The sequence below is a fragment of the Panthera onca genome, chromosome A1 (genome assembly GCF_046562875.1).
Source record: "Panthera onca isolate mPanOnc1 chromosome A1, mPanOnc1 haplotype 2, whole genome shotgun sequence".
Classification (NCBI taxonomy): domain Eukaryota; kingdom Metazoa; phylum Chordata; class Mammalia; order Carnivora; family Felidae; genus Panthera; species Panthera onca.
The window spans coordinates 155,683,426-155,702,936 of NC_138339.1; the positions used below are offsets into that span (position 1 = coordinate 155,683,426).

At 34.6% G+C, this 19,511-nt stretch overlaps 1 protein-coding gene across 1 annotated transcript; it reads left to right on the forward strand.

Moving 5' to 3' along the window:
• Positions 1–17,430: 17,430 nt before the first annotated feature.
• Positions 17,431–18,390, forward strand: LOC144613833 (olfactory receptor 2G6-like). The gene has a single exon (XM_078435379.2). The coding sequence runs from the start codon at positions 17,431–17,433 to the stop codon at positions 18,388–18,390; it is 960 nt and encodes a 319-aa protein (XP_078291505.2).
• The last annotated feature ends 1,121 nt before the right edge of the window (positions 18,391–19,511 follow it).

Sequence of the window (19,511 nt, forward strand, 5' to 3'; positions counted from 1 at the left end):
TCAAAAATATGGAGAACAAACAGAGGGTTACTGGAGGCATTGTGGGAGGGGGGATGGGCTAAATTGGTAAGGGACACTAAGGAATCTACTCCTGAAATCATTGTTGCACTATATGCTAACTAATTTAGATGTAAAATTTTTAAAAAATAAATTAAGAGAATATTAGCAAAACAATTTCTATAGCATATTAAACATATGCTATAAAATATATCAGGGACCCCTGGGTGGCTCAGTCAGTTAAGCATCCAACTTCAACTCAGGTTATAATCTCACAGTTTGTGAATTCAAGCCCTGCATTCTGCTCTGTGCTGACAGCTCAGAGCCTGGATCCTGTTTTGGATTCTGTGTCTTCCTTTATCTCTGCTCCTCTCCCTCTCACACTCTGTCTCTCCCTGTCTCTCAAAAATAAATAAATGATAAAAACATTTTTTAAACATATTAAATATAACACGATAAGCAAGATTTATCTCTGGAAAGCAATGATACAAATCAACAAATGTGATATGCCATATTAATAGAATACAAGTTTAAAAAATCACATGATTATCTTAATAGATGTTGAAAAATCATTTGATAATATTAAGTATTGTTTCACTTTAAAAGCTTAAAAAATGGTTATAGAGGTTATATATTATCTCCTAAAACATAATGTATACCAGACAGGACAAGCCCATAGGTTACATAGTATTCAATGATGAAAAATTTTGAACTTTTCCTCTAAGATTAGAGACAAGACAAGAATGTCTACCTTCACAAGTTTTAGCCAATGTAGTATGTAAAATTGTCTCTATTTGCAGGTGACATTACACTACATATAGAACACCCTAAATTTCCTTAAAATAACACTATGAAACTAATAAATTAAGTGAAGTTTCAGGATATAAAATAAATATACAAAAATAAGTTATAATAATATATACAATTTAACAGAAAGACAAATTAAGGAAACAGTTTCATTAATTTAAATTGGTACAGTCATTGTGGAAAACAGTATGGATGTTCCTCAAAAACTTAAAAATATAAATGCCATATAATTCTATAATTCTACTACTGGGTATTTATCCAAAAGATGAGCTCTTGCCTTTTGCTACAACGTGGATAGAGGTAAGTCAGACTGAGAAGGACAAATATATGATATAGAATGCTACAGATTTCTAGGTATTAATTTTGTATACTGCAAATTTTCTGAATTCGTTTATTATTTCTGATAGTTTTAGGGGGCATTCTTCAGAGTTTGTTATGTATATAGTGTCATGCTATTTGCAAATAATGACAGTTTAAGTTCTTCTTTACCAATATGGATGACTTTTCTGTTGTTGTTGTCTAACTGCTTTGACTGACTTCTAGTACTATGATTGAATAAAATTAGTGAGAGTAGACATCTTGTCTTGTTCCTGATCCTGACAAAAAGGAAAACCTCAGTTTCTCACTACTGAGTATATTAGTTGTCGGTGTTTCATAGGTGGCCTTTATTATGTTGAGGTGTGTTTTTCTGATCCTACTTTGTTGTCGGTTTTCATAACAAATAGATGATAAATTTTGTCAAATGCTTTTTGCGCATCTATTGAGATGATCACATAATTTTTATCCTTCATTTTGTTAATGAAGTATATCATGTTAATTAAAAATTCACAAATGTTGAACCATCCTGGATTCTTGGGATAAATCCCACTTAATCATGGTAAATGATGTTTTTAATGCATTTTTGAATGTAGTTTGATAATACTTTGTTGAGAATTTTTACATCTATTTCCATCAGCTTTATTGGCTTGTACTTGTGTGTGTGTGTGTGTGCGTGTGTGTGTGTGTGTGTGTGTGTGTGTGTGTGGTTCTTTGCATGGTTTTAGTATCAGGGTAATGCTGGCACTATAGAGTATATCTGGAAACTTTCCTTCCTCTTCTGTTTTTTGGAATAGTTTGAGAATAGGTATTATCTCCTAAAATATTCTGCAAAATTAGCATGTGAATCCATCTGGTCTCAGACACTTATGTTTTGGTAGTTTTTTTTGATAAATGATTTATTTTATTTAATTTTTTTACTAGTAATTGGTCCACTCAGATTTTCTGTGTCTTTCTGATTCAGTTTTGGAAATTTGTATGTTTCTAGTAATTCATCTATTTCTAAGATTTTGCTCACATTGTTGGCATATATGTTGTCATATGGTTTTACAGCTCTTTGTATTTCAATGGTGTCAGATATTATTTTTCTCATTCTCATTTTCTCATTCTCATTTTTCTGATTCTATTTATTTGAGTCCTTTCTTTTCCTCTCTCTTTGACTACTCTGACTAAAGTTTTATCAATTTGTTTATCCTTAAAGAACAACTTTTGGTTTTATTGATAAAAGGGTTAACATTGTAAATTTTTCCATATTACTCAAGATATTTAGTGATTAAATAAAATCTCTTTCAAAATTCCAACCTCCTTTTTCAAACAAATGGAATAAAACATCCTTAAGTGTATGCAGAGATACAAAAGACCCTAAATATCCAAAGCAATCTGAAGATGAAAAAATATGGAGGCATCATACACCTGATTTCAAAGTATATTACAAAGCTATAGTAATCAGAATAATATGGTTGTGGCATATAAACAGAAACTTAGATCCGTGGAACAGAATAAGGATTCCCAAAATAAAACCACTCACGTGTGGTCAATACATTTATAACTAAAAACCAAGAATATACAATGTGAAAATGATCATCTCTTAAGTAAATAGTATTGGGAAAACTGGATAGTCATATGCAAAGAATGCAAACTGGACCACCATAATACACCATGCATAAAAACAACTCCTAATGGATTAAGGAATTGAATCTAGGGCTTCAAACCCTAAAACTCCAAAAAGAAAATATAGTGAATAAGGTCCTTGACATTGGTCTCGGAATTGGCTTTGGATTAACATCAGAAGCAAATTTAAACCAGTGGGAGTATATCAAACTAAAGCTGCTGCACAACAAACGTAGTTATCAACAAATGAAATGCAACCTATGGATTGGAGACAATATTTATAATTATATATTTGATAAGGGATTAATATCCAAAATATAAAAAGAAGCCATAAAATTCAATAGAAAAACATTAAATAATCCAATTTAAAATAAGCAGAGGAACTGAATAGACTCACCCCCCCCCCCCCATAAGGAATACAAATGACAACAGGTACATGGAAAGTTATTCAACTTCTCTAATTTTATGGACGTGAAAATTAAAACCACAATATCAACTCACATCCATTAGATGGCTATCATCAAAAGACAAAAGATAACAAATGTCATCTAGATTTTGGAGCATTGGAAGCCCATTGTGAATTGGTAAAGCCATTATAGAAAATAGTTTGTAGGTTTTTGACTAATTAAAACTGAACTAGCATATGATCCATCATCCCATACAATATAAGTAAAATTAGGATATCAAAGAAATATTTGCATTATCATGTTCATTGCAATAATAATTTTAATAGCCACAATATGAAAACAATTAAAATATCCATCAGTGTAATTATTGGTTTAGAAAGATTGATATAGGTACATACAATGGAATGACATACAGCCATGAGAAAGAAAAAGATTATGCCACTTGTTACAATATGAATGGATCCTGAAAGCATTATGCTAAGTCTGATAGGGAAAAACAAGTATTGTATGATATTACACAAGTGGAATCTAAAAAAGGTTAGACTCACAGAAACAGAGTAGAGTGATGGTTATCAAGGACTTGGGTGTAGGAGAAATGAGGAGATATTAGTCAAAAGGTACAAGTTTCCACTCCTATTCTAGATATAATGTATACCATGGTGACTCTAGTTAACAATACCATATTATATATTTGAAATTGGCTAAGATAGTAGAACGTAAACGTTCTCATTTAAACATGAAAAATGATAAATAAATGAGGTGGTAGAAGTGTTAACTAACCCTATTGTAATCATCTTACAATATATACATGTAATAAATCATTATGTTTTTACCCTAAATTGACAGTTTTATGCCAATTATATATCAATAAGGATCATCAAATTAAAGCTTAGAGGCAAGGTAAAAAATGCTGCAAAATATATAATAAATGTATATTATATGAAGCAAGTTCCATCTTTTATTATGAAATTTAGTACTATCATTAAGATACCAAAATTTCTTCAAATGTAGTGAAGCCATTGATTTGAAATTACTCATAATGTCAATCATTCTGGTCATTATTTAAATTTTCATTATTGTTTTTCCTGAGAACTTAAGATACCAAATATTAAATATAAAAATTTGGGGGTACCTGGGTGGCTCAGTAGGTTGTGTCTGACTTTTGATTTCAGCTCAGGTCATGATCTCATGGTTCATGAGTTCAAGCCTCATGTTGGGCTACACACTGGCAGCGTGGAGCCTGCTTGGGATTCTCTCTCTCTGTCTCTCTCTGTCTCTCTGTCTCTCTCTCCCACACTTGGGCCTAGTTGTACCCTCTCTGTCTCTCTCAAAATAAATAAATAAACTTTAAACAAATCCTTGGGGCATCTGGGTAGCTCAGTCTGTTAATATCTGACTTTTGATTTCTGCTCAGGTCATGATTTCACAATTTGTGGGACTGGGCCCCCCATCGGGCTCTGTGCTGGCAACATGGGGACTTCTTGGGATTCTCTATTTCTTCCCCTCCCCCACTTGTGCTCTCTCTCTCTCTCCTTCTCTCTCTCTCAAAATAAATAAATGAATAAATAAATAATCACTACTTTTTTAAAATCTCAATGAAATTTTATTATATCATATTTTACAAGTATGTTAAATAGCCTGACTAAAACTGTATTTGCTGAAGGGCCTGCTTTGGTGATTTCAGGGTTACGCCTCTGAGAAGGGACCATTTTTATAGTGCTCTTTATGCTAGTCTTTCTGGATTCCTCTGGTGTAGTCAGGTTTTTGTTTTCATAAACATGACACTTCATATTTTGCTCATCCATTCAGAAGACCTTTACTAATGAGAAGTACCTGGCCCTCCATTTCTGTTATAAAGGCTAAGGCCTTCCCATGACATTAAAAGTAAGAATTACTTAGTAAATACACACTATAACATTGATGTACCTTGAGGACATTATGCTAAATGAAACAGTACAGTCACAATATGACAAATACTGTTTAATACCACTTATATACAATAGTTAAACTAGTTAAATTTATATAAAAAATAAAGTATAATGGTGGTTTCTAGGGGGTTGAAAGAGAATATAATGTTTAATGTCTGTAATTTGAATTTTACTAGATGGAATAAATTCTGGAGATGGATGGTATTTATGATTTGCACAACAATATGCATGTAGTTAATACCATTGAATTATACAATTACTTTTAATGTGGAGGGTATAAGGTTGCAGTGTAGGAAACACCTGAACTCACATCCCATGGATACACAAAATCTACACCTATATTTAGAGCAGTTTCTCCTAAAGAAAAACTGAAGGCTGATTGTACAGCTCCTTCACAACAAGGGATAAAGGAATCACATAGAGAATGGCCAGAGAAATGGAGTAACCATAATGATGGTAACCCTAACTTTGATGTTGAAAACTGCACTAGTAGGGGTAACACTGAAAAAAAAAAGTATAAACTCACTTGTCTTGAGGCACAAAAAAGCCTGAGTTTAAAGGGAAACTAGACTAGAAATGAAGAATATACATTCACTGACCCTGGAGGTTCTGTAAAATGGTGGGGAAACTGCTGGAACTCTCTATGGGGTCCAAGAATTTGGCAAATGGCACTACTTATGTTCTCCCTCCACCTTTATGGTTCACATAGTAGCAGGGTCTGAGCACTGTTCTTGTCTTAACCCCTCAGCAAGCCCAGAACCACTTGCCTCCAGCCATTCACACAAAGTGGCTCACCCAGGTGCACCAAATCAGCTCCAGCTCTCCTACCAAGGTGGTCCCAGATTGGCACAACCAGGACACACAGCCTGCACTAACTACAGCTCAGGATATCTTGCCAAAGCAGCACAAGTCCATTGTATACCAAGACATCCACTCCATGCTTGTTCCAGCTCAATCCATCCTGCTAGGGTACTCTCTGCATAAATCACCCTGTTATCCCTAACTTTGTCTACTCCAGTTCCAACTGTGCTTTTAGGACATCTGTTGCATGGAACACATCAGGACGATGAACCATGAGCCATCACCTGAGGACACCATGATACATGTATGCTTTATCTTCAGGCATCTCACCAGGCTACCTTTGCAAGGATCACCATGGGAAAACTGGCATGCACCTACTTCATCTGCAACCATCCCACCAGGGCACAGTCTGTGTGGAACACATTGGGAACACCCTACCTTCATGTGTGTTAGCTCCTTCTGTCCTTACAGGGCAAAGTTCTGTGCAGAGTAGCCCAGAAACAACTGGCCCACACTAACTGGAGCTCCAGACATCCAACCAGAGTGGTCCCATTGCAGAGTGCTTAGGGGCCCACAGCCCAAACATGCTACAGTTCCATCTGCCAAAACTGCCAGGCACAGGTGGCCTACACATAGAATGTTCCTATATAGGAACACTCTTTCAACATTAAGAGAAGTAACTTTCACCTAATTTGGACAAATAAATGCATAAAATCAAACAAATTGGGGACACAGGAATATTCTCCAAAAGAAAGAAAAAGAAACTTTAGAAAATATACTCAGTGAGACTGAGGTAAGTATCTACATGACAAAAAGTTTAAAATTATTATTATACTGTAAGGGTTAAATTGTAGGGTAGGGCTAACGCTTAGCTTGAAAAATAACAGCTTTGTGTTGACACTGAAGGTTAAGAGAGAACAGCCTTGCTTTACTCTTGTAAATTACGCTTCATACTCTTGTAAATTAGGCTTCACCAATTAAGGAAACAAAAGTTCAAAGAAAAGAGCATCAGAGGCAGGGTCAAGGAGATCCTACTGGTTGCAACTTAGAGGCAGAAAGTCTAAAATAAACACCTCATTAGGCAACTGTTTCTAAATCATCTGGCAACTGTTTCTAACTCATCTGGGAACTGTTTCTTTGTTCTGTTCCCAGGTGATATAAAACGATGTGATCGGCTATAAAAACTCTGTACCCCGGCTGTTTGGGGCCGCATTCTTATCAAGACTGTTGGTCCCGATCGGTTGGCCTTGCCTCTCCTTGTAATAAACTTTGTTGTGACTGTCACTGGTGCCTGTGGCATTCTGTTTCAGGAGTCATGTGGATGCAACATTTGGTGCATTGGCCGGGAAAGTTAAAGGTCTGAAACAGGGCCCTTTCCTCGGATTGCTCCACCACGAAAGTTAAAGGTCTGAAACAGGGCCATTTCCTCGGATTGCTCTGCAGACCCCTGGGAGAAGGCTCGGGATTGGGAAAAGTAAGGAATTCTTGGGGCGCGCCATTTGAATGATTCAGGAGGGTCTGCCAGATATGGCTATAGACCCAGAGTCAGGGATCCTACCGGGACGCCAGTGGACCCCATTCGGTTTGGTTTTTGTCAAGAAGTATCCTATTTTCAGGTGGCTGCCACGGCCTACTGGCCTTGAGATCTCAAACTTGTGTTTTCTTCGTGTCTTGTCTTGTTCCTGTTGACTGTGCGTCCTCATCAGTTCTGCCTATCTTTGTCATGGGTCAAAATCAGAGTACCCCCACCCCTCTGAGTCTCATACTAACCCATTTCCAGGATTATAGGAGAGCTGCCTCAGTTTTTGGCCTCCACATTAAGAAGCCAGTCCTTCAAACTCTCTGCAAGGTGGAATGGACCAGCTTTCAGGTTGAATGGCCTCCACAGGGGACCTTTGACCTCACTTTGGTATATAAGGTTCATGATATTGTCTTTTCTAGGCACGAAGATCAAATCTCATACATTGGGGCATGGAGAACCCTCATCAAAAACCCTCCAGATTGGTTAAAACTTCTCCTTCCCCTTCCCCTTGCCTCCCTAAAGTACAGGCTTTTACTACTCAAAGGCAACCCATCTGGAGCTCAAAATAAGAATCTTGATGGGACAACATTCATTCATTAAAAACTCTTAAAATTAATTTAGAGGAACATGTCTCAATATAATATAGGCCACATTTGAAAAACTGATGGCTAACACCATACTTAATGGTGAAAAACTAAGATCTTTTCCTCTCAGATCAGGAAACACAAAAGTGCCCACTTTCACCCCTTTCATTAAACACAATCCTGGAAGTTCTAGCCACAGCAGTCAACAAGGAAAAGAAATAGAAAGCATCCAGATTGGTAAGGAAGAAGTAAAACTGTCAGTATATGAAGATGACATGATTATACGTATGAAAAACCCTAAAGACTCCACCAAAAATCTATTAGAACAGATAAATGAATTCAGTAAGGTTCAGAATGTAAAATTTATATACATAAATATGTTTTATTTCTAAATACTAATAACAAAGTAGCAGAAAGAGAAATCAAGAAACCAATCACATTTACAATTTCACCAAAAATTACCTAGGAATAAATTCAATAATAAACTGAAAGACTTATACTCTGAAACATGATGAATTGCTGAATGAAATTGAAGATAACATGAACAAATGGATATATATTTTGTTTTCAATGACTAGAAGAATCAGTATTTTTAAAATGTCCACAGTACCCAAAGCAATCCTCTTCAATTGTTCTTGTCACAGAACTGGAATAACTAATTCTCAAATTTCCATGGAGCCACTAAAGACCTCAGATAGCCAGAGAAATCTGGACAAAGAAGAAAAACTCTGGAGTATCACAATCCCATATTTGAAGATACTACAATGAGAACAATATGGCAGTGGCACAAAAAATAGACATATAATCAATAGAACAATATACTGATCCAATAAATAACTCCACATCTCTATGGTCAATTAATCTATAATAAAGGAAGCAAGAATAGAGAATGGAGGAAATAGAGTCTTTTCTATAAATCGTGTTGGGAAAACTGTCCAGCTAAATCCAAAAGAATAAAACTGGACTATTTTCTTACACTAAAATAAATTCAAAGTGGATTAAGGACCTAAATTTGAGAGGAGAAACCATAAAAGTCCTAAAATAAACATAGGCTGTAATCTCTTGGACATCAGCCTTAGCAATATATTTATGAATGCTTCCTGAAGCAAGAGAAACAAAAAACAGATAAAAAGCCACTTTTGCAGAGTAGAGGAAACCATCAACACAATGAAAAGGCAACCCATTGAATGGGAGAAGATTTTTGCAAATCATGTATACAATAAGGTGTAACATCCAAAATATATAAAGAATTTATACAGCTCAACATTAAAAAAGAAACAAACTCATTAAAAACGAGCGGACGACTAATAGACATTTTTCCAAAGAAGACATACAGATAGTTAACATACAGATGAAAAGATGCTCGATATCACTCATCATTAGGGAAATGCAAATCCAAACCACAATATACCTCACATTAATCCAATTGGCTAGTACCAAAAGCCAAGGAATAAAAAGTTCTGGCAATGATGTGAAGAAAATTAAACACTTATTCACGGTTGGTGGGAATGTAAATTGGTGCAACAACTACAGAAACAGTATGATCGTGCCTCAGAAATTTTAAATGGAAATACCGAATAATCCAGTATTTCCACTACTGGAATTTAGCCAAAGAAATCCAAAACACTAATTTGAGCCTATATTCACTTACATGTTTATTGTAATATTGTATGTATTTACTTATGATAGCCCAATTATGTAAGCAATGTACATATCTGTCAATAGATAAGTGGAAAAATAAAGTATGATTCTCTCTCTCTCTCTCTCTCTCTCTCTCACACACACACACACACACACACACACACACACAATGTAACATTATTCAGTCATAAAACATAAATCTTATGAATTCTTGTCATTCATAACAACATGGATGGATCTTGAAGGTATTATGCAAGGTGCATGCAATAAGTATGACTGGGAAAGACAAATGTCATATGATTTCACTTATATGTGGAATCTTGAAAAAACAAACAAAAGAAATAAAGAAATAGAAAATACAGGATTATTTAACATTTATAAATACAGAAAAGAAATTGGTGTTTCCCTGAAGAAAGGTAGATGGAGGATGGGTGAAACAGGTGGAGGGGATTAAGAGATACAAACTTCCTGTTATAATAAAAATAAATTATGGGGGTGTAAAGTACAGCATAGGGGTTATAGATAACAGTATTGTAATAACTTTGTATTGTGACAGATGGTAACTACACGAATCCTGGTAAGCATTGTGTAATGCATAGAATTTTCAAATCACTATATATCTAGCTTAAACTAATGTAACATTGCATGTCAACTATACTTTAACAACAGCAATGAAAAGACAGGGAATTGGTTTCAAAAGCCTCCTCAAAAATGGTTCAAGTGAGAAATTTTATGTTGCATGCATTTTATTATAATAATAAAATATATTAATGTAAAAGATTGATTTCACATCCCTCTTTCAAAAAAGTCTCTTGACATTTGATTAATCTTTATGTTTACAATTCTTATAGAAATAACGACTATAATGGATACATAATTATGCCATAAAGGTGCATTTGCTGTTTTTGTAAAAACTTCCAAAATTATTTCATGTATTTACAGAAAAACTCAAATGGAATCATAGTCCCAGACAAAACAAATACTATTTTTCTTTTATCTTGATTCAATGTAATTTTTAAGTTTTGAATATATTTTCCTTCATGTGAACTTTATTTGTTTTTTTAAGTTTATTTATTTATTTTGAGAGAGACAGAGAGAGAAAGAGAGTGGGGGAAGGGCAGAGAGAGAAGCAGAGAGAGAATCCCAACCAGGCTCCAGCACGAAGACTGTTGCGGGCCTCAATTTCACAAATCGTGAGATTATGACCTGAGTCAAGACCAAGAGTGAACTTTCTTTTTCTTACTTGCTTCCAAATATCAATGTTTTTTTTTAATTTAATTCTTGTATTTATATAATAATTTTCAGTTTTTAACTTCCCTTTTCAAATTTTTTGTTGGGAGGTTAATATATATAGTGATGATTAAATAATGTTTAAAAAGCCTAGAAACATAAATATAATTGTATATGTTGGGTTTATTAGAATTTTATTGAGGCTATTTAGGTCAATTGGATAATAAGATTTTTTGTTTTGTTTTATTTTGTTTTGTTTTGTTTTGTTTGTTAGTTTTCAGAAGAAGTGATCCCATGACCATAAATCTCCACTGAATCTCTCCAAGTTTAATTGGTGAGTTGGAATCATAGTCCCTGTGGTGTAGCCAGTATTAACGAGCCATATCCTAAATCAAGGCATATTATCCCTGTGGGGAGACCCCGTACTCCATTACTATTCATATTTTCCCATAGCTTTAGATTCAAAATGTAGTGCTTATATCATTCTGTGGGTTCTACTAACCTGACTCCTAAATACTCAATGATACAAAGAAGTAGGTGAAGAAGTCAAAGTTTTGCATATTACTAAGGGAGCATATGCTCCCATTTGCCCTTCAGTTGACAATTTTACATTCCTTTGTCCAGCAATTTTATTTTTTCCTATTTTAATTATCCAAGATTTGTAACTGGAATATCACAAAAATTCTAAGCCAAAAGGGATCATCAAAGAAGAGGCAGTATCACTGATCCAAGAAAAGGCTGGCTCATATACCTGGAATATCAGGTATTCCAATATATACTCTATGAATTGTAATTGTTTGAAGAAAAAAAAATAATCACAGGACTCTGTGTGTAACATTTACATAAATGTTAACTATTGTTAGAAATAACAATCACATTGAAATCTAGATGTGAGCTTGCTGATTGATTATAGCCAAAAATTATACTAGAATTTAAATATGTCCCTAAACCTGACCCATCTGCAATGCAAGTTAATCCATGCTTTTGACCAGGTCAGTTTTGAAGCATCAAAATGTACATCTATTTTCCAAATTTCCACCGAATAAAAGGACTAGATGGGATCATGTCAAATAAATTGAACCTTTATAATCCCTTAGTTAATTGTATTATTTTTAGCATTTTTATTTTACTTATTTTGAGGGAGGGAGAGAGAGAGTGAGATTGGGGGAGGGGCAGACAGAGAGGGAGAAAGAATCCCAAGCAGAGCGCAGAGAACTCTGACAGTGCAGAGCACATCTGACAGGGCAGAGCCCAAAGTGGAGCTCAATCCCAGGCACTATGAGATCATGACCTGAATCAAAATCAAGAGTCAGATGTTTAACCAACTAAGCCACCCAGGCACCCCTATCCCTTATTTTAAAGAGCAGGCTTTGGTATGCATAAAGATCTTAGAACCTATTATGAGTTTTTACCAATTGAATAATTTTATTGGATATAAACATTCTCTAAGAGCCAGATAATGAAACACCAGATGTTGATGGTTGGAATGTGGGGCATTTCTGTTTATAAATGTCAGGAAGTAGCAAAAGAAGAAAGGGCAGAATGGCTGAGGATAGTTTACACAATATTAATTGCCATAATTCCTTGACATAAAATGGAAGAATTACTTTATGTCACTTTTTAAAAAGTAATATAGAGAATCATTATATTTGTTTCAAAATGCTTATTTGAAAGTTTAAGGAAATTAAGCATATAATCTTTGGTTACCTGATAAATTAATTTACTTAGAAATTTAAATTTCTTTTTTTTTTAATTTTTTTTTAACGTTTGTTTATTTTTGAGACAGAGAGAGACAGAGCATGAACGGGGGAGGGTCAGAGAGAGGGAGACACAGAATCTGAAACAGGCTCCAGGCTCTGAGCTGTCAGCACAGAGCCTGACGCGGGGCTTGAACTCACGGACCGCGAGATCATGACCTGAGCCGAAGTCAGCCACTTAACCGGCTGAGCCACCCAGGCGCCCCCATACTATGTAATTTTATAATAAACAAATATATATTTTTTCTACAATTATATAGTATATATAGTGAATGACATACTTTATGATTTATATATGTCATATGTTTATGAATATATAAATATAATAAATATAATTAAAATTCATTCTATAATATAATATAGTAATATATTATATATAATTTCAGCAGTATTACAAGTCAGAAGGAATCATTCATAATTTGAATAAGAGTACCTTATAGGTTTAACATTTTATCATTTCATTTTGATTAATAAATATATACAAAAACAAGCTTTTTTTGTTTTGTTTTGTTTAGAACACCAAAGATAGGGTAAGTTTCACTTTGTGCTCCATGCCTTCCTCCTTTAATGGAAACCTAAAGTTTTGATATTAATGATGGCATGCATCAAGTATTTTGTCCCTGATATTCATTGACCAGGTTTGGCTAAGTATGTGTAAGTGTTCCATTTCATCTATTTTTCTCGTATATTTTCACTTGGATTATAATGTAATTCTATATACACACAATTATAGATATGGAATACTATATATATTTCATTTTATACATTTTGCATTTTATTTTCATTTGACATTTAACATCATCACTTTGATAGTAGTTTCTGAATATTGGTCAAGTATTTGATTATATATTGAACTAATATATTTCCATAAAACAAAATAGTTCAGAAGAAGAAAGAGAAAACAAGTCAGTTGTTTTCCAGCATAAATAATTTTAATATTCAAATATATCAATTAAAAATGAACAAAATATACAAAGAATTAAAGCAACATTTAATAAATTACAAATAACAAACAACTTCAACTCAAAAATAAATATTAAAACAATTATTTTTACAAATTACATTAAGGGCTAAAAATAATAAAATGTAATGTTTATTATAAATTGACATGAGTAACTTTCAAAAATATCACAGAGGACATTTATTGTACTACATACATAAGATTGGCAAGCTATATTAATTGAAATTATATATAATATATATATATATAATATATATAATATGAAATATATATTATATGAAATATATAATTTTCATATATTTTTGGTAGCTAATTCTATTTTGGAAATCTGTAAAGTAAATAAGTCTACTAAGTGTAAGTAAATGCATGTATTTTTGCAATATTATCAACTATATTAATAAACTCTAACCAATTCAATTACATGTAACAAAATAATTGTTAACTAACATTAGTCACATGAAAGTATATGCAGTCTTTGAAATTAAGATAATTTTTTTCTTTATTATATATTTTTAATCTGTTGTCATAGGAAAATTTAAACCAAAAACAAGATTTGGTGTATATAGTATCTACAGTATAGTAATGTTTCTATAGAAACATTGAAAAAAGTAAAAAAAAATTGATATTTATTTTAAGAAATTATGATAATTTAATTTGATGACCACCGATTTAATATTTATACCGATTACAAATAATAAATATGGAATTTTCATTAAAGTACTGATGACAAATGAAAAATGTGAGGATTAAAGTACGTCTTTCAGCATTACCAATTTTTTTCTCCTAGTACACTCAGCAGTTAACAGTGATCATATTTGAATGATGATACTACAAATAAATGTTATTTTAAAAGTTTATATATGATATTATTTTTCAAATATTATATACTAAAATATAATGTGTTCAAAGTAAACATTTTTAACAAAAATGATAAATGGTAGCTGGCTATAAACAGCATTAAAATATCAAAAATTAAAAGTCAACATTTGGTTTTTGTTTGTCTGGGAAGCTCTTCATCTCTCCTTCTTTTCTGAATGATTTTGGTGATCCATAATTCTTCTTTCTCTCTTTTCTTCAGCCTCATTATTTTGATGGACTAACCGATTTCCCTAAGTCTATTCTTGTGTTGTACAATTCTTTCTCTTGTTCAACTTAAGTATTTTCCATTTTGTCTTCTATATCACTAAATCTTCTTCTAGTCTGTGTTCATTGCACCAGGTATATTTCCAAATTCATTTTTTTTTTTGCATTATTCATGTCTGATTGATTTTTTTACCTCTCTTCTCTTTGTGGTAAGGGTCTCCCTGATGCCTTCTATTCTTTTCTCAAGTGCAGTGAGTATCTTTATAATTGTTGACTTAAATTCTCCAGCAGTCATGCTACTTATACCTGTTAGATCTCTGGCCATGGCTTTACCTTGTTCTTTCATTTGGGATGAATTCTTCCATCTTGACATTTTATTTAAATCTCTGCCTCCTTTGTGTTAGAAAAGCCAGTTATGGGGGCACATGGTGGCTCAGTCAACTCTTGGTTTTGGCTCAGGTCATGATCTCATGGTTTCTGAGATTTAGTCCCACATCAGGCTCCACACTGACAGAACAAACCCTGCTTGGGATTCTTCCTCTCCCTCTCTTTCTGCCTCTCCCCTGCTTGCATTTTCTCTCTTTCTAAAAAATAAATATAAATAAACTTTAAGAATGTATTTAAAAAAAAAGAAAAGAAGGAAAAGACAGTATGTCTTTTGCTCCTGAAATAATTGCTTTATGAAGAGGAGTTCATGTAATGTCCAGGGCTTGGTGTTTCAAGAAGTGTCTCCAGTGTGTGCTGCATGCACTATTCTTTTGTACTTTTGCTGCTTTATCCTTCAAGCCAGTCATCTGCAAAGGCTCTCTTTGCTTGTTGTGGTCATTGTTTGGCCCCTAGTCTGAAAGTGGTGAGTTTTAATGAGGTGTACTCTGGTCTTGTGAAATGAGACCTGGCACTACTTCCACTAGAACAAAGATCCTGAAAAACTCTGTTCAGGAGATGTGGTATGGGCAGGTATTTGTGATGGTATTCTAGTGGAGGGGTCCACTGTTCTGGGGCTGAGGGAAGTTTGACTGAGAAGAGCACTCCTGTCAGAACACAAGTGTGTTGGTCTTGGAGTAAGCAAGTTGTGCATCCACTGCTTCCCCCAGATGGTTCTGTGTTTATGTTGAGGGGCAGGGAAAGAAAATGGTGCCAGCCAGCTCCATTGTTCCTGGAGAGGTGTCCCCCTGAATGTTGCCTTTTCAGAAACAGCCTCTGAGAAAAGCAAAAAATCTCCCTCCATTTATCTTAGGCATTCTTTAGATTGCTGTTTCCATGTTATCTACCCCCAGTTGTTTTGCTTCCCTTCTTTCAGAAGCAGCACAGTGCCCTCCTAGTTCTATCCTACACAAGTTCATGGACTTTTAAAACTCCAGGCTTTAAGCCCCACTTGTTGCAAAAATTCAGGAAATCATCCCCGCTTGTTTTCCTAGCCAATGGCCTTGGTAAAATGTTGTCCTTGTGCTTTCCTCTCTCTCTCTCTCTCTCTCTCTCTCTCTCTCTCTCTCTCTCACCTTAGCAATCAGGGATCCTTCCCCTCCTCAACACCCATGATACATATCTCCCCTAAACCATGTCTCCACACTTCATACCTTCTTCAATGTGGCCTCTTCTCTCCCTTTAGTTGTGGAAGTCATCTAGTTGTGTTCCCGGGACAGGACAACTCCAGGGTCCTCTTACTTCACTGATATCTTCCCTTATTCAATATTTGTTTTATAAGAAGAAAAGATGTGAAGTTTTTGTTTAATTGGAAGTGCCTACAGAGGAGACTATTTCTCTAACTCATCCCTAAGTACTTGAAAAGTAAGCAACAATAATCAAGAAACTAAAAAAAAAAAACTGGAAAGGGGGTAAGAAGAGAAGGAGGTGGGAAATAAAGAGAATCTATGGAAGAATGTCTGTATGTAAGATTATTGTCTGGTCATTTAAAAAATTTATTTTAGAGACACAGAGAGAGGGAGAATGAGAATGAGAGAGATCAGGAGATAGGAGGAAGAGAACAGAGAGACAAAATCTTAAGCAGGGCTCAATTCCATGACCCTGGAATCATGTCCAGATCCAAAATCAAGAATTGGACACTCAACTGACTGACCCACCCAGGCACGCCTGTTCTCTGGTCATTTAGTTAAAAATGTCAGTAGTTCAAATTCTGTGTGAAGATAATTCCAATGTTAAAAACAATGAATGTCCCATCAGGTTGATGGTAATTTGATTATCATATGTCTTCTGAAGACCATCTTTTTCAGCAGTTCCTTTTTGACATACCATTTCAAAATCTTTTTTATGTCTGAGATGTGCCATCACTAGCATCGACTAACCTATATTCTCTCCAAAGACAGGTAAATGTTAATTTTCTTGATGCTTCCTTCATACTATCTGCCATTGTTTAATTTAAAAAAACATTATGGCAGAATCTTTTAGGAGGATCAAAACAAAATTGATAGAATAGAGTCTTACAAATAAACATCGTAAGTTTACAAAGACCTCTGGGCGAGAAGAAGAGTGAGGGGCAGATACCATTCTCTTGGATTATGGATGTAAACAAGAGAGAGCATTGTGATAGTGTTTGAATTGGTGTTGCTCCATTTGAAAGAGTGAAATGTGCTCAAGAAAACAGAAGGAAGAGACATTTTTCTGTTGAAGAATAGACATTGAGAAAAATGCGATCAGGTTTTACAATATGGCTGAATGCTGTAAAAGGAGGACAATCATATAAGAAACACCACAGTTTACCAATGTTCATCTTACTATCTTCTTTCTCCAGAATATTAATCCTTCTATAAATTGACATCTGCAGGACGATGGAGGAAAGCAGCAACAGCTCTGAAAAGGGTTTTCTTCTCCTGGGATTTGCAGATGAACCCTGGCTTGAAAGGATCCTTTTCATCATAATTTTGCTTTTGTACATCTTTAACATTCTGGGGAACACTACCATTATTTTAGTATCTTGTTTAGTCCCCAAACTCCACACGCCAATGTACTTTTTCCTCAGCAATCTGTCTTGTGTGGACATCTGCTTTACCACCAGTGTTGCCCCACAGTTGCTAGTTACCATGAATAAGAAAGAGAAAAGTGTGAGCTATGGTGGATGCGTGGCCCAGCTGTATGTGGCCATGGGGTTGGGTTCCTCTGAATGTATTCTCCTGGCAGTCATGGCTTATGATCGTTATGCTGCTGTCTGCCAGCCTCTGCAATATACAACCATTATGCATCCTCAGCTCTGTGCATCCCTTGCCAGCATAGCATGGCTCAGTGGACTGATCACCTCCTTAATCCAGTGTTCCCTTACTGTGCAGCTACCCCTTTGTGGACATAGCAAACTGGACCACATTTTCTGTGAGGTTCCTGTGCTCATCAAACTGGCCTGTGTGGACACAACTTTCAATGAAGTAGAACTCTTTGTGGCTAGTGTGATTTTTCTAGTTGTCCCAGTGTCACTCATCTTAGTCTCCTATGGCTTTATAACAAAAGCTGTGCTGAGGATAAAATCAGCAGCAGGGCGCTGGAAGGTTTTTGGGACTTGTTCATCCCACCTGATTGTGGTCATCATTTTCTATGGCACCATCATCTTTATGTACCTTCAGCCAGCCAAAAGTAGGTCAAAAAAACAGGGTAAGTTTGTCTCTCTTTTCTACACCATAGTCACCCCAGTCTTAAACCCCATTATCTATACTCTGAGAAACAAAGATGTGAAAGGGGCCTGGAGAACACTGGTAATGAGAAATGGTCTTACTCAGAAAATATATGACTTGTATGTATAACATAAATTTGCTACACTTAGCTCATGGATAATTTGTTCTAAGTGCGTTTTTTTTCTTTTCTTTTTTTTTAACAATTCCATGAGAAGTAGCAAAAGACACAAAATTCTATGAGAAGCTAATATAAGTCCAGTCACAGTAGTGTTTTATCTTCCCAAACCTTGCACAAATCCAAGATCCTATGCTCTAGCTACAGAAAGATCTTTGCTCTTCTTTAGCCATACCATCAACTTTCATGCATAAATTATTTCACTCTGGAGTACATGTTTATCTGGTAAACCTCTACTTCTTTCTAAAGACTTAACTGAAATGTTACCTGCGCTTCTCAGCTTTCTTGAAATATAATCTCACCCTTTCTGAAAAATTAATTGTGTCATAATATATATTCCCATAAAACATAAAATATAATTGGGGTGCCTGGGTGTCTCAGTCAGTTAAGAGTCTGACTCTTGATTTCAGCTCAGGTAATGATCTCTCGATTCGTGAGATCAAGCCATACATCAGGCTCTGTGCTGACAGTGTGGAGCCTGCTTGGAATTCTCTGTCCCTCCCTCTCTGCCCCACCTCTGCTTGTGTTCTCTCTCTCTTTCTCTCAAAATAAATAAATAAATTAACTTAAAAAAATATATAAAACACTTTATTTCTACATTTTCACACATATTGTGTACATATAAACACTTTATATATATGTTACATGTACATATTATATGTATAAATAACTTAAAAGTAATATATAATATACAACCATTTCTCCACTAGTTTAATCCAGAGAATGGACAAATTTCATTATATTGGCTTATTTATATTATGAAAACATAAAAATAATTCAGAATTGTAATACATTGATTAATTTGTAATGTATATTATGACTTTATTATTAAAGTAATGAAATGAGTAAGCTTGTATTAAGTTGATCAATTCATGTATTATTTATATTTATTCCCCTTCTCTTTAAAGGATTTAGAAATTGAGAGAAAGTGAAAGAAAGTGTGTATCATTCTTTATACCTCTGTCCAAAGAGAGTGAAATTCATCGATTTGTAAATTACAAGCATTTTAACAGAAATGTGCAGGCATAGAAAAATTGATTTAATCTACAGTCTTACTTTTACTTTCATTTTTTAT

Bases quoted from the DNA above. Each gene is read 5' to 3' on its own strand.
- LOC144613833 (XM_078435379.2), top strand. From the start codon at position 17,431: ATGGAGGAAAGCAGCAACAGCTCTGAAAAGGGTTTTCTTCTCCTGGGA.